General features: G+C 33.7%; 2 protein-coding genes across 6 annotated transcripts in view; one reads left to right on the forward strand and one right to left on the reverse strand.

Moving 5' to 3' along the window:
- Tmem243 (transmembrane protein 243) overlaps positions 1 to 22,404 on the forward strand; it is a 54,753-nt gene extending 32,349 nt beyond the window's left edge. Inside the window, exon 5 of the mRNA XM_047561071.1 lies at positions 21,387 to 22,404. Coding sequence (XP_047417027.1) covers positions 21,387 to 21,497 — 111 coding nt within the window. The 3' untranslated portion in view covers positions 21,498 to 22,404. The remainder of the gene's footprint in view (positions 1 to 21,386) is intronic.
- Positions 1 to 27,679, reverse strand: part of Dmtf1 (cyclin D binding myb like transcription factor 1) — a 45,768-nt gene that overhangs the window by 11,125 nt on the left and 6,964 nt on the right. For 2 of the 5 annotated variants that reach the window (XM_047561064.1, XM_047561066.1), the window contains 10 exons: positions 25,366 to 25,488; positions 24,014 to 24,130; positions 22,232 to 22,354; positions 13,962 to 14,056; positions 10,543 to 10,657; positions 9,232 to 9,308; positions 4,545 to 4,702; positions 3,470 to 3,502; positions 2,491 to 2,600; positions 64 to 292 (listed from right to left, as the gene is read on the reverse strand). In XM_047561064.1, the coding sequence (XP_047417020.1) occupies positions 64 to 292; positions 2,491 to 2,600; positions 3,470 to 3,502; positions 4,545 to 4,702; positions 9,232 to 9,308; positions 10,543 to 10,657; positions 13,962 to 14,056; positions 22,232 to 22,354; positions 24,014 to 24,122 (1,049 nt within the window). In that variant the 5' untranslated portion in view covers positions 24,123 to 24,130; positions 25,366 to 25,488. Of the gene's footprint in view, positions 1 to 63; positions 293 to 2,490; positions 2,601 to 3,469; positions 3,503 to 4,544; positions 4,703 to 9,231; positions 9,309 to 10,542; positions 10,658 to 13,961; positions 14,057 to 22,231; positions 22,355 to 24,013; positions 24,131 to 25,365; positions 27,671 to 27,679 lie in introns of those variants that run through there. The other 3 variants (XM_047561065.1, XM_047561069.1, XM_047561068.1) reach the window with 3 other exon arrangements.

Raw genomic sequence — 27,679 nt, forward strand, 5'->3', positions numbered from 1 at the left:
AATCAAGACATCCATAGTAACTGACAGTTACAGTTTTTTGTTATTAAAAGATTTAGGACAAACCTGAGGATGAGATTGATTTCATCTTCCTTGGTCCACTCAGTACCCCCACTTTGTTTCCAGTTCAAGTAGTTGAGCCACTTAGAACGACACTGCTTTTCTGAGCGAGTACCCACACGTTCAGCCACAGCTGCCCAAGACACACCCTGTGTGACTATGTCACCTGGCTCAGTGCTTGTCAATTCATGAACCACCTCTGCAAGTCTCTTTTCTTCTTCTTCTGTCCATTTCCCTGAAAGAAGGAAATAATCCAGACTACCACTGCTACCTTCTTTTACAAATTTGAGTCAGGCTTTTATTTCCAAGTACTGGGAAGTAGACAGTAGTGGCTAAGAGTTTATTTGGTGAATGGTCCTCTGGTGGGAGACCACACATACCTACTGATAGTTGCATTTTACTAGTCCAGTAGGTCTCAGCACAAAAGAAAATGAAGAATCAAAATGGAAAACACTGACTTTTTAAGGAAAGAAAAACTATCCAAAATATAACTGCAAAGAATTATGTACTCTCAGGTTACACCAAGAACTTTATGTATATAAACAGCAAGATGGGAAGAGCTTCACTGATGGCCCAATAGGCCCAAATTCATGCTTTCACTCAACAACTACCCTGCAGAAATGGAGTAAATTTGAGAGGCCATTAGTCACAAGAAAGAACGATGAAGGACAAATGGAATAAAATCTATTGGCTCCTACTAATTTTAATAAAGACTAAGTTTATACTATCTTCTTACCCCATTATCCCAATTCTACACTATTGTGATCAATAAAGTTTGACACTAGTATTCATGCCCATTTTTATTCCTGTTTCTTTTTAAACCCATGAACTTAAGAATAAATAATATCAAATATTCCTTTATTAAAATTTTTTAATTTTTTGGTGGTGGTGGTACTGGGGATAAAATCCAGGAGTGCTTTAACACTGAGCTACATCCCCAGTCTCTCCCTTTTAAATTCTGAGACAGGATCTTGCTAAGTTGCTGAAGCTGGCCTCAAACTTGTGATTCTCCTGCCCCAGCCTCCTGAGTTGCTAGGATCAAAAGCATATGAAAACATGCCCAACTCTGTCTTTTTTTTTTTTTTAACTTATGGAGACTTATGCACTGGAGCAAAACAACAGGAAAACAAACAGAACACCCTTTCTTTAATCCTCCTTGACTTCTGATTTTAATTTAGTTACTAGTAGCCAAAAACTAGAAAATATCAAAAGGGCTATGCTGTTGGCTTTCAAGGATTCATTCATTTAACAAGTATCTATTAAATATTTATTATATAATAGGCACAGTTCTGAGTAACATGGATTGATTCAAGTCAAAGCTCTCCTATCCTAGCATGATATGAAAGGAAGAGCTCTGAGATTGCTATTTCATGATGTGGCACACAGGAGAAAACTTAGAAAATAGAGTTGGCACATCAGTCTCTCAGGCTGGCAATCAGACCATACTATGGTGTCCTTACAGATATGTTAACAGGAGTTTTATACTCAGTACCTTACACAAATTTCTGTGGTCTTATCCTAAATCTCAAGTTTCCATCCCTACTTCATTCATTAAGCTAGCCACACCCAAGAATGAGAGAGTTGGTGAAATTTATGTTTTCAATGCCTTGCTGGTAATAGTGATGGTGGAGTAGATAAGGACATATACTTGATTTCACTTTAATGAAGTTAGGATATATATACTTTAGAAGCTGAAGCTAAATTTGAGAACTGTTTTTTGGTTTATTTATTTTTATTTTTATTTTTACTTAAAAGACTGAACAGAGATTTAGAGAATCTTTAGGGAACATTAGTTCCCTACAAGGAAACTACGAAAGCATCTATTCTAATATCTTATTTTCCTTTGAGAAAGAGGCCCAAAATGATTAAATGATAGTTAATGGCAGAGCCTAAATACTGTTGTTGAAAGTTAAGTGACAAAGGTTAGTTAGGTCTAACATTATCACCAGTAAATTTGTGTATATATGTAGATTGGCCTGGAGACTGAAATACCAATAATCATAAGCTGCTTTTTTTTTTAATGGGAAAATATACTTTTAAGTTTGAGATAAACAAAATACATACAAATCTTTTGAACACAACTTCTTCCTAACTTGGGACTTGTGGACAACCATTGTTTCTTATAAATATGAGATGATTAGCTACTGTTAATAAAGTTCTTCTGAAACTTAAGAGATGCTGTGTCCTTGTGAACAATGTCACCTTACATAAATAAAGCACAAAAATGAAGATTAGTTGGAACTGCTAAACTGGGGGCGGGGGAGAAAGAAAAAGAAGGCAAAATAAAGTTGAATTAAGGTGAATGATAAATTTTTTTCTTAGAAGAAAAGGCAGTATCTGCAGGAGTAAAAGGCCCAAATGATGACAAAAAACAAACAACAAAAAAACCACAAACAAATCCAACAAAAACCCCATCAGTAGCATTCATAGTACCTGTGTTGCAAGTGTCCTTCATCAGTCGACACCGATCTTTGACGGAAGATGCACTTCTTCCTAGGGCCGCCCCTATTGTTGCCCAGTCATTGCCATGCTTTATCCGGAGCCTAAAACAAGAGTCTGCCAATCAGCATTTGGTTCAACTGTTTTCTCCCTTTTAATTTCATCATTTATTCTTCATTCTTCTTCTTCCCATTTGACTGGTTTGGAAGTTGTGGGCAGCAATACTTTGAGAGCCAAAGTTTGAAAGTGTGGCCTTTTATTGGGGTCCACAGTTGTCTGTGGGTGAAAAAAAACAGGCAGCAATTGCCCTTTTCCTGGGTCAGAGAAGAAATAAATAACTTGGATATGTGTTCAAAAAAGACCAAATTCCCCTCAGGTTATTGACACAATCTCCCAGGTAAGCCCCAGATTTTTCCCTTTTGAGCAAACACCTTGCAAACTCTTCTTCAGACATCAGAAAAAGTTGCATAGATCCTTATCATAAATAGGAAGAACCTTCAGGTTTTTTTTTTTTTCATGATCCATACAGTCCATTAAACCATACTTTTTATTACCCTAACTCAAGGAAGCAAAAGTATGTTTCTGAGACTTCAACAACCTTTACAAGGTAGTCAGTAATGATATTTAGTGAAACATTTGCCAACTCATCATTTTAGATTAAGTTGTGGAGCACAAACCTGGTTTTGGGTCTATTACATAAAAGTCCCCAAAACACCAAAAATGACTATCTAAGCTCTTCTGAAACCTGTTTGTGGCATTCGGTGATTATCAATAGGAGACTAAATTTGTATGCTATGGATGTAGCTACTTTTTGCAGCTCTAGATCAGATAAGTTCTTTTTATGGTTTATCATGCTTAACAGCAGGATTAAATTATACCAGTCTACCAAAAATCTCAAAATTTCATATTAAAACTTTTAAAACCCAAGACAAAACCCAACAATTAGAGTTAATGAAAACAATTTAAAACTTACTCCTTGAGTTTCTCAATTTCTTCAGGTGTATATCTAGAAATGCAGAGAAATTTTAAAAAGAGATAAATTAAAATAAAGAATGCTAAAACCCTTAATAAAAATCAGAATTTCACTTAGGGAGCTCAATATTAAGTCAGCTTATGGATCATATTTTAAAGTAACCCATTTTTAAGTGAATCAAAAGTTAAATGCTGGGGCTAGGGAGATAGCTCAGTTGGTAGAGTGCTTGCCTTGTAAGCACAAGGCCCTGGGTTCGATCCCCAGCACCCCCCCAAAAAAAAAGTTAAATGCTTCTATCTATCATCTTTATTAAAAAACAACAGTAATTTTAGTTACAGAAAAGGTAAGCACTACGCAATTTTCTTTATGAACATTTAAAATGATTTTGCTCCCATGCCCCTAACTCTTCCTTTATGTCAAAGTTAAGTTTAGGCACCCTGAAATTGTAACTATTTCAGAAAGACTCATGGATAACTAAGGCTAAAAAGAAAATCTAAGGAAAATTCTCTCAAAGCACTGAAAAAATTAAAATTATCCTCCTTTTTTGTTTATCTAAGCATGAACATCTGCCATACCCTTGGCTCTTTATATCAATACAGTCAGTGCACTCTTCTTCTATAACATGTCCATTTACTTAAAAATTATAAAAGGCTGACCACTTTTTAAATACTTGGAAGGCTAATGAAAAGTTAAGTCGTTCTTGTTTCACTTTTTAAAAATTTCTTTTTCCACTCTCATAAAACATTATTTAATTCCCTTCAGCTTTTAAATATATTTTCATTAGCAAGGAGCTGAAGAGCTAGAGGAAAAGCAGCACTATAAGCTTGGTAATATCTAGGAAACCAGACTACTGTCACCTAAAATTCCCAAAGAGAAATTTAAAATGTCAGTAACATGACATAATCAATGAAGAAAATTAATGATGCCTTCCCATAAATGTTGCCTGTAACAGAAATTCAAGGTCTGTGTCCAGAATTAAAAAACAACAACAAAAAAAACAAAACAAAAAACCAGACAATTCCTTAAATATTTCTCCTAATTACATGAAAACATGCAGCATTACAAGTTTTCATACTTTCCCACATGGTTTCTGTCATCATACATGCGAAGCACTCTTCTATAAACTGCAAACAAAGGCCGGTTCAGACCCCATGCTATAGTCCTGTAGAAATCTTTTCTTTCGTCTTTTGACATCTCAAAGATGATTTCTGTAGCATCTTTTATTCCGCGTGCCTAAATGGGTTACATTTCTTTGATTTAGGGATTTCTGATAAAATGCATGTGGACATACTATGCTTTTAAAACTTGTTTTAATGTTAAAGGTCATTAATGGCATCTAGAAAAATAGTATAATGCTAATTCATTAGTAAGTCACATATAAACTTTTAAAATGTTGAGATAAGAAAGTGATGCTTAAATGCTCCTTTTAAAATCAAGTTGTATTAAGTTCAATAAATTCAATTTCTGTTAACTCCTTTTAAACTGTATTTAAAATTTTAAAACAAATATAAAGTAAGTAGAAGGAAGAAAATTATAAGAGAAAATTAATTGGAAATCAAAGCACAGAAAGGATAAATGAATGGAGAAACTGATTCTCTCAAAAGATATATTACGATTAAAATTCGAAATGATAAACTTTTGGCAAAATTTTTAAAAAGACAAATAATATTAGGAGTGAAAAAAAGGGACCTATAGAGATGCTTTGGAGATCAGACAACAGAAGAACATTATATACAACTTTATGGTAATAAACGTGATTTCAGATAAAATGAGTGAGAAAAAGTCAACTTACCAAAACTAACTCTGAAAAAGACAGAAATCAGGCACAAACCAACAAGAAAACTGAATCATTTATTTATATTCTTACTTCAATGAAAACACCAGGTACCACTGACATTACAGGTAAATCATACCAAATAGTCACATAACTTTAAAACTATTCTACAGTATATATATAAAAAAAAAGCAGGGATACCTCCTTGGTCATTTTAGCATAACCTCAGTAGCAAAATCAGACAAGGACAGTTTCAGAAAAGAATATTCAGGCCAATCTTGTTCATTAACATAGATCCCCAAATCCTACCATTTTAGCACACTGAATCCAGCAATGTATAAAGTTAATGTATCAATGCAAAAAGTGAGTTTCTCACAGGAATACAAATTTGTGTCAACTGCAGGAAAATCTACTAATGTAATTAATCACATCTTAAATGTGGAAAATACTCATAAAATTCAACATTCATATAGAATAAAGTTGAGCAAATTACAGTCTGCTGCTGCTGGACTAATGAAAGAATAATAAAAAGTAAAAAGATTGGAAAATAATCATTTTAGATCATGCAATATATGTATAAACCCAATTTCAATGAAAAAAATATTTTATTTCAAAAAGGCAAATTTTAGCAAGGTTGCTGAATATAAAATCAATTATTTAGTCATTTGCAGTTCTATAAAGCTTATATTTTAGAAGTTATTTATAACAGCAACAAAATTGAAAGAATCAAGACTAAATTTTAGGACAAGTTATGAAAAGTCCTTTACAGAGAATAGAAAATTTATTGAAAAATATTAAAAAGGAACCAACAAAAGTGGTGAGTTATACCACATTCAAAAGAAAGAAAATGCTGAAAAGATGTCAATTCACCCCAAACGGATGTACAGGTTCAAAATGTAATCCCAATGAAGTCTATTAGACCTTTTCATTTACTGCAAGCGGATTCTAAATTTGTAACAGAAAAGTAAAGAGCCAAGAAGAGCTAAGACAGTCACGAGGAGACTTGTCTGATCAGATTTTGGGATTTCTGAAGACAGTGTTATACTGTTGTTAAGTATCACAAAGAGAACCTAGAAAACCTACAAAGAAACTTGTGGAAGCTTGATTCAGGACAGGACAGACTGTAGTCTGGGAAAAAGACTGACTGACACTCCAAAAACAATGCTAGGATAATAAGACAGCACTAAAACCCTACTGCACATTTATGGAGGTGGCAATATGAAAGTAAGAATTATAAATGAGAAAATCTTCATGCCTTTGAAGATAGGGGAAGATTTCTTAAACATGCAAAACAAAAGTAAAATGATAAATTTGATACTGAAATGTAAAATTTTTATTCATCAAATATACCTAAAAAAAAAAAAAAAAAAAAAAAAAAAAAAAAAAAAAGGCTAGGGATATAGCTCAGTTGGCAGAGTGTTTGCCTCAAAATCACAAAGGCCCTGGGTTCAAACCCCAGCACCACACACAAAAAAAAAAAAGGGGGAAAAGATAGACCACTGAATTGAGACAAGATAGCTATAGCACCAATGACCAATAAAGCATTATGAGAATTCATCACACAAAGAGGAGTTTCAAAGAAGAAAGGCAAATGGCCAATAAGCATATAAAAAAATGTTACTGGAGGAATATAAACTAAAACCATAATGAAATACCATTCACAAAATATTAGACACCTGAAAATTAATACAAAAAAACTGAGAAAGAACCTAAATGACCATGAACTGTGGAATGAGTAACTTATAGTATATCTGTACAATAAAATACTGTTAAATCAACAGGGGATGGATTATCAAAATGATAATGCAGGGTAAAGCGGAAACTTACAAAATACCCTGAGAATAAATATGTGTCATTAAGTTACATAACCTTCAAAACCAGGTAAAATATACAGGCATGCATTTTAGACAAATTTTGAATGTATAAAACCTCATGGTGAAAAGTTTCTCAATTTTGGAATCTTTTCTAAAATTCTCTTTTATGCAGTTTCACTTTTGCAAATGATTAAACCTAAACATTCATCAAACACCTATGTGCAAAGTACTGTGCTGCAGGATGACCATACAGATGAGTTTTCTTCCCATAATCATTTTTTTGTTTGTGGCAGTTACTTTCACTTATCCCTCTATCCATAATATGGAATATATGATGTTTAATCAGAATTCTCTGAGGTTTAAAAATGGCTCCACAACGTTTTTAGAAGAGCACTGCATAATAAAAAGCATAGTCACAAATCAAAACCAAACAATTTATCTTCTCCCAAGATCAGGGCCTGTTTTAGACATTTCCTAGTTCTGTCAATTCTATCATAGTTCTCCCAAGTGCTCAAAATTAAAAATTCTTTTAAGTTACTCCAACTCTTCTCCTACTTCTTCCCCAACACCTAGGGATCAGGATTCCTTACAGACTATTTGCTTATCTACCTTTTTCCTGCATATTCTAATTCTTCTTAAGTCTTTGCCACTCACCTGGGTCTACTGAAATAGTCCTCTAAAAAAGTCTCAAATCCTAGTCACAATCCCTTCCTATTAATCACTAAGTTGGAAGGGTCTTTGGAGATCATTTATTCTATCTCCTAGACAAGAGACCATCTTCTTATTTCCCCAAGTCCAGTGTTTTTTTTTTTTTAAACCACTCTTTACTGCCTCATTTAAATATATACACTTTTCAGTTTTAACTAGTGTATGTGACTAGTGAACAGCTTTTAGTATACTTCTTGAAATACTTTTCAATGTTCACTGTTTTATCTTCAAACAATAAACTTGATGGAGGGACCTTGATTCATTAGTAAATAATTAAGTATTATTAACTTTATAGTTTAGAAAGCTTAGTTTGGGAAGGCTGTAGTTAAAAATTAGCGTAAGATGTGCATATTCTAAGCAGTGATGTATTTACATTACATGTATACATACATCAAACAACAAGGGAATGAATGGTGAAATAAGATACTGTACAATCCCCTTCCCAAACAATATTATTAATTTTCTACATTTCAAACTTGCACTATTTGAATTTAATGCCATTATAGGGAAAGGTAGCAAATCTCTGGAAAAGACTTGAAGGAGAAAAGTATGGATCTGCCCCATTAATCTCTTACTTAACTAAGCTATAAGCCTTTCTTAAATACTTCAATGCCTCTTGTTTCCTGCAGAATAAAGTTTTAATTCTCTGACTTGGTCTTTAAAGGCCAGTTTTCCAGAGGCATTAATGTAGATTCAAGTTAAAGGAATTAATTTAATCTGTAGGGGTCTTTTTGATCTCTGATTCCTTGCTGTTTAGCATGTATGCATGCTATTTCCTCTAGTTAGTCCAGCTTTAGTGCAAGTTCTACCCCTTGAAGACTCAGCTCAAATATTTGCTCTTACAAAAATTTTGAAATGTTCCAATACTAAGAATAAACTATTCCCTCTCTAAATTCTTGCAATCACATGATAAAACAGCTTATATCATTTTTCACCTGTTTCAGTTTTCCCTAAATGGATCCACAACTTTTCAAAAGCAAACATTCTGTGTTAAGGAGATTCCTACTCTTCCTGTTTCAACAATACTATGTTCAAAGGGCATTTAATGAAGAGAATCAACTAGCAAGAAATGTCTGAATATGAAAATTAACTATTTTTTAAAAATTTTAAAAAGGACTACTATGAAATCTTAAGTTCAAAGCAGATGTATATCTTAGGCTTCAGACAATATAAATTAAACTCTAACTTACAGGCTGCCTGAAAAGACAAGACTAAGATGTTAGAAGGTTATTAAAGACTATCTAAACTTCGGGTGGTAACTGAAAGCAATAAAACTATCTTAAATTCAGAATTCAAAATCAGTTTAAAATTTTATGTTGTAATCAATCACCTCTGAATTATAACATATTAGTTGAAAATCTGTTACAAAAATAAGTGAAAATCCCCTAATAATTAAATGCACTATTACTTGGCTACTTTTGCAATTGGTAATAAATCAGTGAAACACAAAAATATGTCAAAGGTACCTTCAGATAGCGTTCAATATTGTTCATCAAAATATCAATTTCTTCCTTGGACCACATCCCCTGCTTCCATTTATGTCCTTTAAAAGAAAGCAAGTAATATTACAGAAAATACTACTTCCTGAGAGGAAGAAAATATTAAAGACATAGTTTGTGATTAAATTAACAGTGGGAATAAAACAGCAAATTTAATTTCTCATTCACCTTATACCTGAAATATCCTAAGGTAAAGATGTTTCTGTAATTTATAGTTTTTTAAGTAAGAATATATCTGACCTACTGAATAAAGACAATGATAACAAAGATTTTTAAAAAAATATTACTTCTCACATCCTTTCACAAGTATGAAACTGTTAAAAAGAGACATATAAATAAGAAAAATCAAATTATTCTTTTTTTTTGCGGTACTGAGGATTGAACTCAGGGCCTTGTGCTTTCGAGGCAAGCGCTCTACCAGCTGAGCTACCTCCCTAGCCCTCAAATTATTCTTAAAACTTTTTGAGAAATTTTCCATGAAAAATAAGCATGGCTGTAATCCCAGTGGCTCAGGAGACTGAGTCAGGGGATCACAAGTTCAAAGCCAGACTCAGCAAAAGAGAGGCACTAAGCAACTCAGTGAGACCCTGTCGTTAAATAAATGAAAATAGGACTGGGGATGTGGCTCAGTGGTTGAGTGCACCTGAGTTCAATCCCCAGAACCCCCTCCACACCCCCCAAAAAAGTTTTATAGGCAAAGAAGGTGTACAAAAGGATTTTAACACAAGGTAAATATAATCCACTAGATGACAAGTGGATGTCTTCTTAGAATTTTTAAGTCACAGTGGGTTGAAAATAATAAATGTACTTATTTCTGCTTCCTTTCTTTACTCCAAAGTGGCACATACAAAACTCTCATTTTTTGGTACCAGTTTCCCTAGTTACACTTAAAAAGCACAGCAGCTCTACAAACACTGTTATTTTAATCTTCTAAGATACCTTTAAACCAGTAGACTTTTGAAAAAGTTTGATTACCAACTCTCAGAAGCAATGACTGTACTGTCTTTTAAATGTCACCATCATACATTTGTTCAAAAATTAACATGACAAAATCTACTTTGTACTAAAAAAGAGAAATAATGATTAATTATTGAAATGCAAATGTTGGTTTCATGATTCCACTCAAAGTCATTCAGGGCAAATTTAATTCAATTAGAAAAACTCAATTACTATATACTCACTCATAATGACAAAGCTCCAACTCAGAATCTTAATGTCTACAAGCCCTTCATATCTCCACTTTTTCTACTGGGCACTAAAATTCATAATGTATCTTACCTTTGTTAGTTAGAGAATCCTTATCTTCTTTAGTTGTAAACCATGCCTGGCTAACTGCTGAAACTTCCTCATTACCCAAGGGAGATATTTCATCTAATTGCTCATTCTGTAAAATCTTTAAAAAAAAAAAAAAAAAGTAGCTTGATGTAATACCCAACCTGTAATGCCAGGCATTATAAAAACCTAATGTAGTAATATGGAATTCACTCTTTCAGGTTTAATAAAATACATTCAATTTAAAAGACATATTTCTTGCTTCTTTTATTATGGCAGTACAAAAGTATTAACATTAATATGACCATTTAAGAAAGTACCTAGAAAGTATTAGTGGTTTCAAGTTTTTTATGTGGGTCAAGAATGCATTACATATTTAAGTCAATACAGGATATTCCAAAACCATTTGTGTACATACATAAAGTGAGTTTATAAATATAGTTGTAATCAGTTCCAGGTAGGAAAATGGAAATATTAGGGTTGGGTGTTACGACTGGTTAATGTCATCAGAGGTAGCTTGCTGCCTAAACTATAGTCCTTCATAGTGTAATCTCCTGCTGAACTTAAGAGGACTGACAAAATAATCAAAAGATTATTGCAAAATCACTGTTTGCTACTATTTACTGAAGACTTTGTTTAAGCCAATCTCTAGAGCTGATTCATAGCCTTATGAATGTATTTCCTCTAAAAGAACTAATTGGCACTAATACTTATTATGATTATAGCTAAGGTGGTCTTTTGTGCAAACATCACTAAGTACATTTGCAATTATAGACATACTTAATCGAATGAATTATGCAGGAACAAAAATCTTTAAACAGACTTAACGTTGGCCTAAGGGGAGCTACAGTGTAAATAAGGAAGAACTAAAATATTGCTACCATCTCAGATATGAGCCTATCATAGGCAGACCAGGATAAGTGGACCACCAAATGCTTCGTGGCCACTCAACTCAATTCAGTCTCTGACTCGGATAAACTAAACTGTGTAACTGGCTGGAGGTAAATCCTAACAAAGACTGGAATAGTTCCTGAATAAGAAGAAAATGAATTTCTAATCTGAAAAGGAACTGAAACCCATCTTATTTGGAAAGAGTTTGTCAGTGAACAATCAACACACAACGAGGAGAGCTATGTCTCTATTGTTGCTGCTTTATTTTTACATCTGGTGGTAATATACTGCATTTATGAATGTTTTAAAATTCAGCCATAAATTAGTGAACAATTCTATTATTTTATGTATGATATTTTTTAGATTTTTTTTTTTACAAGATTGAGCAGAGAACTGAGACAGACTGGATAATGTCTAAGGCTCCTTGTTTTCTGTCAATAATAATTCTTTGAAATGTGACACAGGAGTTATGCATTTGTAAAGGGTGAAACAGAGAGTTATTAAAAATCTTGACACACACTGCACACTTTTTTGGGGAGGTGGTATCAGGGATTGAACTCAGGGGCACTCAAACACTGAGCCACATCCCCAGCCCTATTTTGTATTTTATTTAGAGACAGGGTCTCACTGAGTTGCTAAGCACCTTGCTTTTGCTGACCCTGGCTTTGAACTCCAGATCCTCTTGCCTCAGGCTTCTGAGCTGCTGGGATTAGAGATGGGTGCCACACTACACACTTATAAGAATTGTAGAAAATACTATTACAAGATCTCTTAATCAGTTGGATAAGAGAATCAAATCACTATCTTCCAAAGTGTGTCTAAATATATAATAGAAAGCAAGTATTATTATATGCAAGCTTGTTTTGATGATTAACTGTTATCTTTGGGCATTTATTGCCTTATGATTCAAATTTTCCTGATGAAGAGTTACAATTATTATTTAAAATCTCTGTAAATAGCTACCAAATAAGCAAATAATTAAATGGTAGCAGTAGTAGTTAACACTGTCTATAACAAATGATTTGCTGAGTACAGCAGGGGGCTTAGGTGTGTACCTATGTATTACATGTAGTTTTACAGTATTTTGTCTCCATTTTCACTACTTTATGCATAAAGCTATTACACAGGCTTTATTTAGTAGGCCTTTGTTTTTAAATTAAATCTTTGTTAGTTGCAGGATTTCATGTCTGTAATGTACAAAGGGCTCAAATCAATACTGAATATAATGTAATGTCCTATAGATTCTTATTATTTTTCAAGCTAATCTCATCATTGGAATGAGATGCAATGTATTAATTACTGAACTATGTCAAATAGCTGTATGTTCCTAGTTTATAGAAAAGTAGTAAGAAGCAGCTATTTCTCAACATTTTTACTTGCTGACTTTCAATTCACAACTCAATGCTAATCTTACTAAATAAATATTAGAAATTACTACCAAAAGTTTTTCACTCACTAAAATAATTACAAACCAAGAGGCTAAATATTATGTTATGACTCATTTACTTTTTGGCAATGGGCAAAGTAAAACAAAACAGAACTCTTATAATTCTTAAAATAAAGACTAACACTGTGCCACTGTTCAATCTTATAATAACTTGGTTGTAAATCAAATCACATGCATGTAGTTATTTTTACTGTGTGAAAACTGAATGAAGTGAGACTACATAATCTTTAAATTTGGAATCACTCTGATGAGACTCATTCTGAAGAAAAGAGATCTACTGGTTCAAAGGACTTGAAAAAAATTCCTGTCCAAATCACCCATTGATATCAAAGGACAGATTATGAAAATCTCCAGCCTCACTCAAAGCTGTCTGATCCATATGTGATTCACTCTTCTAGAAATTCTGTGATTTTAAAACTACTTTGTAGCTTATTATTACAGAAGGTTCACTATGGACACATCTGAGATATCCTCAGTCCTTGATGTTACATATCAACTCCTATTACACTTCTTAAATGGTCATTGTGATGTTTTATAAAAGAAAAATACTGTAATGTCTCTACCTCAAAAATATCTTATTAAATATTTTATTAAATGAAGAGATGAAGGAAAAGAATTAGCTATTATAAAAGAAAGGGGCAATCAGCCAAAGGTAAATTTTTAATATAGATTTAAGCTTTAGAATACATAAGGTAGCAAATAACACTTACTACTTTTGGCAGAAGTACTCAGCAAGAGTTTTTAAGGGACAAATAACCTACTACTTAACCTCTTCATACATGGTAAAATGTATCTAGGTCTACATGCACCAAAAGAAATAGTATTGCCATCATTACTACTGTTGCTAACAGGTCAAATGAGATCACTACAAGTAGTGAATGCACATGCATCATTTTTGTTTCAAGAGATGTGAACCATTCTTCCAGGAATTAAAATCTACTTTTATTTAAAAAGAGACTCAGGTGGAGACTAAACTTGAATGGAATGATGTCTTACTTCCATTTTGTGGTTGCTATTTTGCCAAAGTATCATTTTATTACCTAAATTGTGATCATCTTCCTGAGGCCAGTTAGAAGATGTACTATACCTGGATCTGTGTCACCGTTCCCTCAGTAATTTCATCATCTGCCACCTCTGTGGTTGCGGTCATAGTCACCTCAAAGCTCTGATCATTTTCTGAAACTTCAAGGAAAGAATTCATCATCTTCAGAATAATAATGACAAGATCTAATTAAAAACATCTATCGAAAAAATGAGGCCATATAATTTCCAAACACGCTCCTTGTCACTATATCCCCACATGTACATATTAATTTGTTGCATGTTTATTGTACATTTAATTCATTTTAGGTATTGCTCTGTGTGCAGGAGATATGGCAGTGAGAAAAACAACAAAAATCCTGCCTTCATGGAGCTTAGAGTCTAGTGAGGATAGACATAAAATGAACAAAATACTATGTTGGATAATGATTATAAGATAAGGAGAAAAAGTAAAGCAGTAAAGGGGATGTGTTGGAGTGGTGGAGTGTTTGAAATATTAGATAGGAGGCTAGGGAAAGTGGACGAAACTTGCAACAAAGTAAGTATTTTAAGGAAGAATATTTCAAGGAGAGTCAAGTATAAAAGTTCTGAGATATGGCATGTTTGAAGTGTTCATGGGTATATGCAAGAAGACCAATGGTGCTTGAGCAGATCAAGAACACAGTAGGCAACTGTATGGGGCCCTGCAGGTCATTGTAAGACTTTGACTTTACCTCTGAGGTGGTATACTATTGCAAAGTTTTAAATAGAAGAGTGATATGGTTTGATTTTTATTTTAACAGGTTTACTCTGGTTGCTATGTGAGAAACAGTATGACGAGCAGAAGGGTAAAAGTGAGATCAGTTAAGAGGATAATGCGGTAATTCAGATAAGAGAGGTCTGTGACTTGGACCAGAGTGACGGTTTAAGTAGGTCAAACTGTAGATATATTTTAATGGTTGAGACAAAGTGATTTGCAGAACCAACCAGATGTGGGAGAAACTGAAGACACAGGATGATACTCAAGAGTTTTTTTTTTTTAATTTAAAAAAAAGGAAAAACGGACATGTCATTAATGAGATGAGAAAAAAGATTATAGAAGCAGTACATTTAAATATTTAGGAAATCTTAAGAGCTTAGTTTTAAACATATTACTTTGAGATATCCACTAAACATTTAATTTAAGAGAATGCTGGCACTGGCTACATTATTTAATGGATAACACACTTGACTTCAAAGAGAAGTCTGGCTGAAATAAATCTGGGAGTCACCACCAGAGTATTTACAAAAGGAATTGTGATCACCTAGGAAGTAAGTAAAAATGGAAGAAAGCAGTCTAAGTCATGGGGTGATCCACATTTATAGGTTTGGGTGATATGGAAAAGTTAGCATGAGAAATCATGAAATGGCTGGTTTGGTGGTGAACGCCTGTAATCCCAGTGACTCAGGAGGCTGAGGCAGGAGGATTTCAAGTTTGAGGTCAGTTTTAGCAACTTGGTGAAACCCTGTCTCAAAAAAAAAAAAAAAAAAAAAAAAAAAGGTGCGGATATAGCTCAGTGGTAGAGCACCCCTGGGTTCAATCCCCAGTACTGCCCACACTCCCCGCAAAAAAGAAAGAAAAAGAAACAAAACTATGGGATGAACAGAAGTGTAAAAAGAAAAAGTGCTCACTAAGAAGTCAAGTGACAAAATGTTTTAGGGAGGAGAAAGTGATAGATACCGTGAAGAGTTACAGTCAGATCAAGTAAGGCAATGACCAAAAGTGATCACTGGATTTAGGAATAAGAAGGTCTGTGGAGACCTGGGAAAAAGGTCTGATAAGGAGTGAATCATGAAAATGGAAAAACTGGAGAAAAGATGGAGGCAAGTTCAGGCAATTCTTTCAAATATTCTGTTCTAAAGGAAAGGAAGGAAACTGGATGGGAGTCAAAGTGGGCTAAAGGACTTTTTAAAGAAAAAATAACATTTTGAATATTGATGGGAGAGATTCAGGTGAGAATGAGAAATAAATGACTTAAAAAGAGAGGAAATAATTACTGGAACAATATCCTTAAGTAGGTAAAACAGATGGGATCTGTTGAAGAAAGGACAGGTCTTAGCTAGAATAATATGATATGCAGATAGAGTTACACATGGGTGTGGTAATGGGAATATATGGAAATTATTTTCTGGTTACTCCATTTTTTTTCAGTAAAGTAGAAATCAAGGTTATCGGTTGAGAGTAAAGAAAGGTATAAAAAGTATCGGAAGTTTCAAGACATGAAATAGTCATCTCATGGTGAGGAAAAGATTACTAGAGAGGTATGGCATGACTACTGGGCAGTATTATGAACCTACTTTGGTTAATGATGAGGAATAAGATCAGTTTGTGTGTCCCATTTTCCTCTAATCCTTTTCAATTGGCTACACCAGAATAGACATAAACAGACAAATACAGATTTTGATAGGGTTATGTTAACAGCAAAGAATAATGAAAGTACTGAAGAAAAAAGGATTTGAAAGTAAACATGAAGACAGTGATTATAATGATTAACCATGAAACTGCAAATGGGTAAAGGGGAAAAAAAGGATATACATACAGGAGAAACAATGAAATGAAAAAGTGGTGAGAAGATCAATGGGTCCCAGTGGGGCAAAGGACAACAGGAGTCAGGGAGTACTACAAAAGTGAGCTGGAAAGGTAAGTATCATTAGAAAAACAGCAAAACTGAAAAGAGATAACAAATGGATTCATAGGTTATGGCAAGAGTGGTAAAGGAAGTGATAAACAGAACAAAAAGAGTAAGTGGCTAAGGTACTGAAAGAATCAACTAAATGAATCTAATAATCACCATATAAACTATGAATAGTAAATGGCATAAATACAGTGGTAGATGACTACAAAAGCAGTAAAGGAGCTAGAATGATTAACATGAGAAGCAACTATGGATGCTGAGAGGACTTGTAAGGCCCTGACAAATTCTATCAGTCTTATAAAGCATGTAGAAAAAACTTGAATATTAAAATTAAATTTAAATGTAAGTTTTAGAAAATGAATTCACCTCCATGAAGTCCAGCAAATGATGCTTTACTCAGTACCAGATCATTGTTCTGGATATAGAACTTCATGTATTCTTTCTCTCCTATTTCTTTCTTTTAAATCAACACATACTTTACATATGTAAATAGGACAGTGTGACAACGTGATACATGCATAAAACGTGCAAACATCAAACCAAGGCAACAAGCATTTGTCTCCTCCTAATGTTCACTTCCTTGCACTGCGAACACTTAAGCTCCTTCCTGCTTCACAAAATATGTTACTGTTAAGAACCAGTCAACCCATTGTGTTGCAGAAGACTAGAATCCACCCTTCCATGTAACTGCCTCCAGTATCTATTATCTCTCTCACCACCCTTTCCAACATCTGGTAACCCTTATTTTACCCCATATTTCCATGAAATCAAACCCTTTAGCTTCTACATAAAATGGGAATGTGTAACACCCAACTTTCTGTGCCTAGTTTATAATACAAACAGCACTGCCACTAACATGAAGTCTAGGTATCTCCGCAACATGATCTCATTTTCCTTGGAAAGACACTAAGTAATGGTTCAGCTTGACTACATGGTAGAGTTCTACTCCTTGGTATGGAACCCCCACGATGTTCTCCATAAATGGCTGTACTAAAATACGTTCCCACTAACAATGTAAGAGTTCTTCCTTTCCCACATCTCCGTCAGCATTTGTTATTGTTGTCTTTTTACTCTAGCCATACTAACTGGGGAGAAACGACATCTCAATCTTGTTACACATTATTGGTCTGTTCAGGTTTTCTGTCTTTGTAATTCAATTTTGTTAGGGTATTTGTGTCATAAGTTTATCCGTTTCTTCTAGATTTTCCAACTTACTAAGTTGTTTATAATACAGTTGCCTATAAATGATTCTTTGGTGTCAGATACAATGTTTCCTTTTTCTACCTCTGGCTTTATTTATTTGGGTTTTCTCTTTTTTCCTGGTTAGTCTAGCTAAAAGTTTGTTGATTTTATTATCTTTTCAAAAAACCAACTCTTTGGGCTAGCTATGTAGTTCAACAAAGGTTTGCCTAGAATGTATGAGATCTTAGGTTCAACCCCTAACCAAAAAAAAAACAAACAAAGCAACTCCTTGTTTCCTTGATATCTGTATTATCTTTTTAGTCTCTATTTCTGCTCTGATCTGTCATTTCTTTCCTTCTAATTTGGGGTTGAGTTTATTTTTGCTTATTAGTCCTTGAGTAAATGTTTGCTTATCAAAAATCTAATTTTAAATGTGGACACATTGCTATCAAATTTCCTCTTAGTACTGTTTTATCTATATCCCATAGGTTTTGTTTGAAAGTATTTCCATTTTTCAAAAAATTGTGTAGTTTCTTTTTGATTTCTTCATTTTTCATTCAAGAGCATGTTGCTTAATTTCCATGTGATTGTATAATTTCTAAAGTTCCCCTTATTGATTTTTTTAATGTTTTTTTTTAGTTGTAGGTGGACACAATACCTTTATTTTTAAATTTTTTTACAAGGTGCTGGGGATCAAACTTGGCCTCGCATATGCTAGGTGAGTGCTCTACTACTGAGCCACAACTCCAGCCCCTCTTATTGATTTCTAATTTTATCTTGTGGTCAGAGAAGATACAGGGTTATGATTTCAACTTTTAAAAAATTGTTGGGACTTTCTTTGTGGGTTAACCTATGGTCTATCCTGGAGAATGTTCCATGCGCTGATGACAATGTATATTCTTTAGCTATTAGATGAAAAGTTCTGTTACTTCTCTTAGGTTCACTTGGCTTATGGTAAACTCCCAATATTTGATTTTCTGTCTGAGCTGTTCATTGATGAAAGTGGAGTACTAAAATTCCCAATTATTATTAAACTACGGTCTTTCTCCCTTTAGATCTAACAATGTTTGCTTTATATACTTGAGTGCTCTGATGATGGGTGCATATAAATGTACAACTGCTGTTTTCTCTTGTTAAATTAATCCCTCATTATTAGAGTGACCTTGTCTCTTTTTATAGTTTCTGATTTAAAGTCTATCTTTATGGTTGTTCTCAGCTACTCTCACTTGTTTTTGGTTTTCATTTATGTGGAATATTTCATTTTTACTCTCCTACATGTTCAGTCTATGTGTGCCTTTAATAGTAAAGTGGATTTCTTATAAGCAGCATATTTTAAAAATTCATTTTGCTGGACTAAATGCTTTAACAAGAAATTTAATCCATTCTTATGTTCATGGCTATTACTGATAAGACATAGTCCTATTGTTTTGTAAATTTTTTTCTGGTTGTTTTGTATATAATTTGTTCCTTTCTTCCTCTAATGTTCATTTTTGTGGTACTCTGCATTATAAAGGTTTGTGTTCTTTTCCTCTTTTGCTTATCTGTTCTACTAGTGGGTTTTACACTTTCATGTTTTCATGGTAGTTACTGTTCTCTCTTTTCCTAATGAAAAACTCCCTTAAGCATTTCTTGTAAAGCTGGTCTGCTAGCAATGAATTCTTTTTACTTGTCTTGGAACGACTTTACTTCATCATTTCTGAATAACAGTTTTGCTAGGTATAGTATTCTTGGTGGGCATTTTTTTCCCTTTCAGAAGTCTGAATATATTCCCTTCTCTCATACCTGTAAGGGTTCTGCTGAGAAATCTATTAGTCTAATGAGGAGTCCCTTATATGTAACTTGATATTTACCTATAGAATTCTCACTTTGGGCTTTTGACAGTTTGTCTATAATATGCCTCAGAAAATACCTTTTTTGGTTGAATCTATTAGGTTTCATCAAGTTTCCTGGGCCTGGATTTATGTATTTTCCCTAAGATTTAGAAAATTTCTGGCTATTCTTGTGATTGGTTTTCTATGCTGTTCTCTTTTTCTTCAAGAACACCTACTATATGAATATTTGCTTAATGGCATCCTGTAAGTCTTCCAAGCTTTCTTTTCATTTGGGTTATTTCTAAACACCTATCTTCAAGCTTAGAAATGCTACCTTCTGTTTGATTTTATATTATGCTCTTGAGTGTATTTTTATTTAATTTACTGAGTTCTTTAGCTCTAAGATTTGTTTGATTCTTTTTTCATGATCCATATTTAGAACATGCATTATTTTCCTAATTTTGTTAAATTCTATTGAATTGTCAGCCTATGTTCTCTTCTATTTCCTAATTTTGTTGAATTGTTGGCCTATGTTTTCCTTTATTTTGTTGAGTTTCCGTGAAATTATTAATTCAAATCTGTTTTAGGCAATTTGTTGATTTCCTTTTCTTTGGGGTCTTTTGCTAGAAAGTTTTGTGTTCCTTTGGAGGCATGATGTTATCTTGCTTTTTCATGTTTCTTGTGTCCCTATGGTTGCACATTTGTCAGATCATTTGCCTCTACTCATTTTATAGGTGGTTTCTATAGTAGAAAAATTTCTCCTGGAGATGTGTCCTATGGCACTAGTTGAGTAGACTACATTGGTTTTGGTTCCAGGTAGTGCAGTAGTGTAGGAGCTATAACTAACAGTAGTGATGACTACTGTACATTACAGGGAGTGTACCCATCAGTGTCTTGAGGATAGCTCAAGTAGTTCTCAGGGCCTCAGAGGGCTAACTTGCTCAGGATGGCTACTAGCCTGCCTGCTTCCCAAGGCCTCAAAGGGTTAAACGTCTCAGGACCAGATGCCTAGCTGCTTTTTGGAGGCATTGGTAGGTAGAGTAGGACAGGGTGAGTAGGTTGCCCAACTGCTTCCCAGAACTACAGGTAGGTGGGCAGAGTCATCCCGATGGTTCCTGGGGAACTTCACAGGTCAAACGGATGAGGGTAGGTAGGTGAGCAAAGTTATGCTTTTAATATTTTACTCCACACTGTGTTTTATAAGTAATGAATGCTATGATCCAATATCCCAGTACAAAAAAAAAAAAAAAAAAAAAAAGCACAACTCTTGTGCTTCTGTATCAGTATATCCATATTAGCTTGGGTTAAGTGAATGAGGGTATAAAGAATTTAGTTCAATACTATAAAAGAGAATAAAAGGCCCAGTCAGAACCTATGATCATGAACAAGGCACTCCATTTCAACCAAATGTATTAATCAGTAAAAATTTATACCAAAATAACTCAAAAATTCTAGTAGAAAATAGGCCAAGCATGTTTTAAAATTTAATCAACAACATAATGACAGTCCAACTGAAAGAATTGAAAAAAAAAAAAAAAAATAAGAATCATCACTAAGAGGAAAGATCAATTAGAAATATGTGATGCTTGTATATGTCATGCTTGGAAGCAAGATTAACATTAATATTACTTTTTCAATAAATGGGACAATCAATTGAAACAAAATGGCTTCTTTTCTGTTCAATCTAACATGCAAATGAGCTAGGGGTTTACTCAGTGGTAAAGCAACGGCCTGAGAAAAAATTAACTCTAAATACAAAGTTCATATCTATTTGTTAAGACGTGATTTTCCAGGCTAAAAATCTACTCTTTGTTTTCTCACTAGATGAAGAAGTCATTTTGCCTGGTGTTGTTTGCAAAGTCAAGAAGAGTTCCTGGGTATGGCAAAATTCTCCTTTGTGCTGAGTGCCACCAACAGTCACCTGCTGCACTCTGATCACCATGGACTAAGACATCTGGCTTTGTAGGGTAACCATTCTTCAATAGGATTCCAGACTGCTAAACAAATCAGATGTATAACCTAATCCTGAAATATTATATCTCCTCTAGAATCTAGTCTACCCTAAATGATCTCAGAATATAAACATGTTAATAACTCTTTTTATGAGAATAAACCAGTTAGGTATCTATTGAATTTCCAAGTGGGGCACTATAGTACTGGGATTAATAATATGTACTATAGGAACCACAATGTCTGAATTTTATTTTAGACCTGTGTCTAATTTTCCTCATTTATAAAATAGGGATGTTAATAAAAATAGCACCTATTATAGAACATACTTTCTCTCAATCATGTAAATATGGTTCTTGGGGGGGAGGTTGAAAAAATCTTTATGAACAAAGCAAAGATATTCATATAGTACATTTAAAAAATGCATATAGTACATGGGGGAAAAGTGTACTCAACAAAAAGTGTCTAAAATGGTTCTTTATGGAGCTTATTAACAGGTTGAGAATTTAAAAGAGTTGAAAAGATTATATTATGTAATATTTAAAAGCATTAATAACTATGCCTGGCACAAAATAAGCACTCATTAATAGTTAAAAAGGTTTTTTAACTAAATGAAGAGTAAAGAGTCTACATCTACTTAGAAATGCCAAATGAATCTCCTGAAAGCTAAAATTTGGTTTCAAAAAGGAACTCTACGATCTTAATACATAGTGACTTACGTGGGAGTGCAACAACTGATATGCAAGGAGTAGAATCATCAATACTCTGATCATCCTCAGAGGACAAACAAAGTCTCTTATGTGGAGGTTCAGTACTATCTTCTGAGTCTATTTCATCAGCTTCTAATGGAAGGAAAAGAACAATAAACCAAAAAAAAAAAAAAAAAAAAAAATCTCAAGAACTTCAAACCAATCAATCAAGAAAAAAACGAAACCTCCAGCTAGTAGTGACTCTGCAATGATTTTCTTACCCATTAGCTTATTTAAACCCAGCTATGCAAATAGGTCTCAAATAACATAATTTTCTCTATACCTATTATAATACTGTTATGAGTATTGTCTGGAAACTGCAAAGATGCCACCTTTTAAACTAACTTGACTTTTAAAATTTTTCATGTACAAAGACAAGAGAGGTTACATGATTCATTAACAAATATTTACTAAATGCCTACTGTGTTCTAAATGCTAATAGTAGAACAATGAAGGATATCCTGCCTGTCAAGGAACTTGCAGTGCAGTGGAGATGACTAAACCAACAATTTCAAAACAGTGTAGAAAACAGTGTAATAATAAAGCAATAAAGGTGGAATGAAGAGGCTTTTTGAGAATATAGAAGAGATGTATTTAACTTAGACTAGAGGTAAAGGAAGCTTTCCTAAAGAAGCTATCTTAAATCTGAAAGCAAGCCAGGGCACATGATTATTCTTCCTGGCAGCAGGAGCAACATATGCAGTGGTACTGAGGTATGCTATGGAAACTACAAAAAAAAAATAGCTGTAACTACTAAAACTTAAGTATATGACATGTGGCAGGTTGTGAGGCCAGTAAGAAAGATAACATGATGAAAGGCCCACATGATACATTAAAGAATTTGTACTATATTCTAAACATTGGAAGCTTCAAAAAAATCTTAAGTTACTAGTATCATGACTAATTTCATCACCAGTTTGAAAGATGAATTAGAGGTGGGAGACTGGTTAAAAGGCTCTTAGAGTTACTTAGATGAGAAAAGAGAATCTAAACTAAGAAAGAGGGACTTAAAATAGAGAAAGAAATAGTTTTTTAAAATATCATAGTATGAACAAGTCTTCATATTGGAATGATGTGGGAAATGAGAGAAGGAATTTATTCCTAAATAAATTATGACCTGGGATGCTAAATAAAAAGAAAAGAAAAAAAGAAGTAGGTTTAAGAAGAGTGTGGAAGAATTATTTGGGACATGTGAAATTTAAGGAGGCTATATAGGAAGCACAGATCATTTTAATAGGTTTGTGCATGTTAAAACCACAAGTTTGAATGAAATAACCCAGGAATTTTAAGGAGTGCAAAGAAAACAGAATCTATATTAATAAAGATGAACTTAAAAGCAAAATAAGAATAGATAAAGAAGCCTCAAGCTTTATATTAAACCTTACTCAAACAGGTATATAAAATTCTTTAATAGTTTCTAACAACAAAAGTTTATCCACATTGGCAAGACTACTACATTTTCTAATGTATTAAATATACTGCTGGCATCTAATGGTATATAAGAAGTGTCTTATAGTTATTCCATCATCATCTTTGGATTCTCATAAAATAATTCCAAGATTGATAAAGTCTACAATTTATGATAAATTTAAAAACATGAAAGTATATTTTAAAAATATTTAAGCCATGATCCAAAGTACCTCCTTTTCTACCCTGCTAGGTTATACTGTCTGTCTGGGTAATAGGGGTCAAAAGTGACAAGGAATTCAGAAATCCCAAGAGTCACAATTACATGCCAGCAAGTTCTCCTACCATTCTGAGGGCAATGAAGAATGAGGTTCCCTTCTGTGTCCTGAGTCAATGTCACAGAGTTCACAGTTTCTACTGTTACTGTGTCAGAATCCTCTTCAACTGTGCTCATACTCAAATCTGTACAAGAATAGACTCCACATTAGAATTTGAAAAATTATTTCCAGATAGGAACATGAAGTGGCTCTTTGTAACCCCTCCCACAACCAACTATCTATCATATTTATTTGGGTATTGCCTATAGTATTCTTTATGTGAAACTGTAAGTTCAGATTTCAAAAACTGCCATTCATAGTCCATACCTCTCAATTAGAATCAGATGTAATCATCTGCAAGAATCTGACTGCTTTAATTAGAAAACACAGTATGTATTTTTGAAAAGACTTGTTTCTACTACACCCAATGAATGAGAATCTGAAATAATCTGTTTCATTAGCAAAACCTCACCCTTTTTAATTTTTGTTTTGTTTCTTTGGATCCTGGGGATTGAGCTCTATCACTAGTAGCCACATCTGCAGCCCCCACTCCCCACCACCCTTTTTAAATAGTCCTGCTAAGTTGCTGAGGCTAGCCTTGACCTTCCAATTCTCTTGCCTCAGCCTACTGAGTTGCTGGGACTATAGGTGTTGCCACTGTGCCCAGTAGGCTGTTTTTACTGGCACCTTTGTGTATTCTCATAGTTTTAACTTCTAATTGTTTAGTAGAACATTCATCAAAACTTTTATTCTGATCTAAGAGTTAGTTTCCAAAACACTTCTTACAGGTATTTAGGCTCTCTTATCTAAAAAATAGGAACAGTAAATAATAATTCTATCTTTTTCATAATATTAAACAAGAAATATCCATCACTGACCAAATTGCTTTTCTAATTTTGTTCTTGTTCATAGATAAAGCAATCTTAGAATACAATCTCATGGTTGGTAGGGGACAACGTATTGGATTATAAAATATGGCAGGGTTGAAATTTTCAGAATCATTTTATAATGTGTGATAGGGTTCTTGTCTCAATATTCATTTTTGGTCTTATCCACATACTTTCTGCCAACTGAGTAGGATGTAAGCCTTCATGTATACTCACTCACTCAATATTTTTTGACTTTTACACACAAGATACTAGTTTTCATTCATATATAGTATTTACCATTTTAAGTTAATGTATTTTCCTTTCACAGAAATAAATTAATATTTACACTGTGAAGATCCAATGGGTCACTGAAATTTTATTATAAAAGGTCATTATTCATCTAATTGTATTGAAGCCATTCTTAAGACAAAGATGAATGGAAATCATGAGCTAGTTATGACTATAATTTGTAAATCATGAGGTAAGGCACTTGCAACAAAGGTAGGCTTACCTAGACAACGGTTGGATCAGCTATAGCCCTTCCCACAGAATCAAGTTGCCTTCCCTTAGCCAGCCGCATCACTTTCATGTTATCCAGACTGTTTCTCTCCCATGTTTCTATGTCTGCAACACTCTGAAAAATTAACAACATTACAAAATGAGACTTAATAAGAATAAATGAACACTAACAGTATGATGATAACACTCTAGCCTCAAGCCCTGTGATCTCAACCAAAAGAGTTAAGACAAAAGCAGAATTCCTTTTTTAAGAAGAACCTTTGGCAATGACCCTCAAAATGTATTCTTCAATTTAAAAAAAGACAGAATTTATGAGTTCCTTAACCCAAGTTGTCCCTCATCAAGCAATTAAACATTCTCTGAAGAAAAAGGTTTAGCTGTGCTAGTGGTTACTATAACATCATCTGGTGTGTACAGCAACCAATTACCATATACATTACCAGTAACAATAGTTTTTCTTTATGAATTCTTTATAATACTATGATTTTTATCTTAAAGCATTAAAAACTATACAACTATCTTCATTCATCAACCATTTTAAGAAGACAGGTGAACTACATCTAGGAATTTGTGGAAAAAAGAAACAATCAGATCAGAAAAGGTAAATTACAACTAAGCTCTTAAAATGATCAGTTTTTAATGGTTTCCTTCAAGAGGTTTTTTCATCTTCATCCCAAAAGGCCAAGTAATTAAAAAAACAGGATCTGACATTCATGAAAATGTTCCAACAAAATTAAGAATTAAAATTTCCATGTCTGTAGCATTCTAATTGCAACTTCTGTTCAGAATGGCTGTATTAGAAAATTGTTATACATAAATAAATTTTCAGTGAAACGGTATAGATTCTGCTAGAGATCTCTAGAACTCTAGTCAGATATTAGATTCCATGTTCTTCTCATATCTGAATCCTTTAAAAAAAAAAAAAAGCTGGTCAATAATACCAGTTACAGAAGATGGAGAAATGTTGAAAAAAAGAGGTGGGGTTTAAAATTATCCATAAGCTTACAAAAAAAAATCCAAATTTTCATGTTTTTGTTGTGATTCCTTCTAATCCCTTGGTTTGTATAAGACTACAATTTTATAACTTCCTTTAGCATGCATTCACAATGAAAAGTGGGAAGGAAATAATTTCATAGGAGTTTTTTTTTTATAACATTTAAAACTTATGAGGCATAAAAAATGTGACAAATACTCTGTTGCTGGACATGTATGTTGTTCTCAATTATTTTTCTTAAGTCATACTGAACATTCATATTACTCAACATTAGTAACTGAAAACTACTTCTATAGATATGAAATTTTAGAATTCTCAGTGACACGGCAAACTATTTTCCAAAAAGGTTATGCAAACTTACATTATAACATGAGGTTTAAACTTTACTCTTGGTAACCCTGCCATTTTTATTTAAAAAGAAGCTTCAGGGTTGGGGATATAGCTCAGTGGTAGAATGTCCATCTAGCAGGTCCAAGGCATGGGGTTCGATTCCCAGCATCAAAAATTATAAATAAAAAAATATTAGAACTTCAAAAGCAAGACCCACAACTACTTATTTGAAAAGTGCAAAGTCATTACTGCCTGTTATGGTTTAGATGTGATTTCTCCCTCAAGATCCATGTGTTGGGAGCTTGGTCACAGATGAATGGCACGGAAACTTTAAGATGTGAAGCCTTGTTGTTAAGTCATTAGGTAACTTGGGGGCAAGTCCTTAGGGATAGTGGGACATCAGTCTGTTTTGTTTTGTGGTATTGGGAATTGGATTCAGGGCCTTGAACATGCTAGGTAAGCACTCTGCCAGAGCTACAACCTCAACCCCCTCAGTCTCTGGCTTTTTGTTTCTATTCCTCTTGCATAGGATTTTGTCATTTGCCATGGGGCCCTCATCCTGAACCAGCACCACGTCTCCAAACTGTGAGTTATATAAATCTCTTTTTAAAGTAAGACTGCCTTGGTATTTCATAACAAAAACTTACTTTTTAATATCACTGAGATGCAGTATGGAGAATGGATAAGGCAATGTTATTAAGACATACTGTCCAAGAGATGACTGTAGTTTGGAAAGGTGGCAGCAATCAAAGGGAAGGGGCTGAACAGAGGATATAGTTCAGAAGGATTTTCTAAATGAAAAATGAGACTAGGAGAAGGGGAACCATCTCAAGATAATTTCTAAGTTTTTTACTTGAATAGATAACTTTCAAGACACTTAAATCTAGAGATGTCTTATTGTACATTCAATTTTTATTAATATCAGTGTTAATGTTTTTAAAAGTTATAAAGCATCCAAATGATAGTACACTGAAACAGACAT

Source organism: Sciurus carolinensis, chromosome 8 (assembly GCF_902686445.1).
Source record: "Sciurus carolinensis chromosome 8, mSciCar1.2, whole genome shotgun sequence".
Classification (NCBI taxonomy): Eukaryota; Metazoa; Chordata; class Mammalia; order Rodentia; family Sciuridae; genus Sciurus; species Sciurus carolinensis.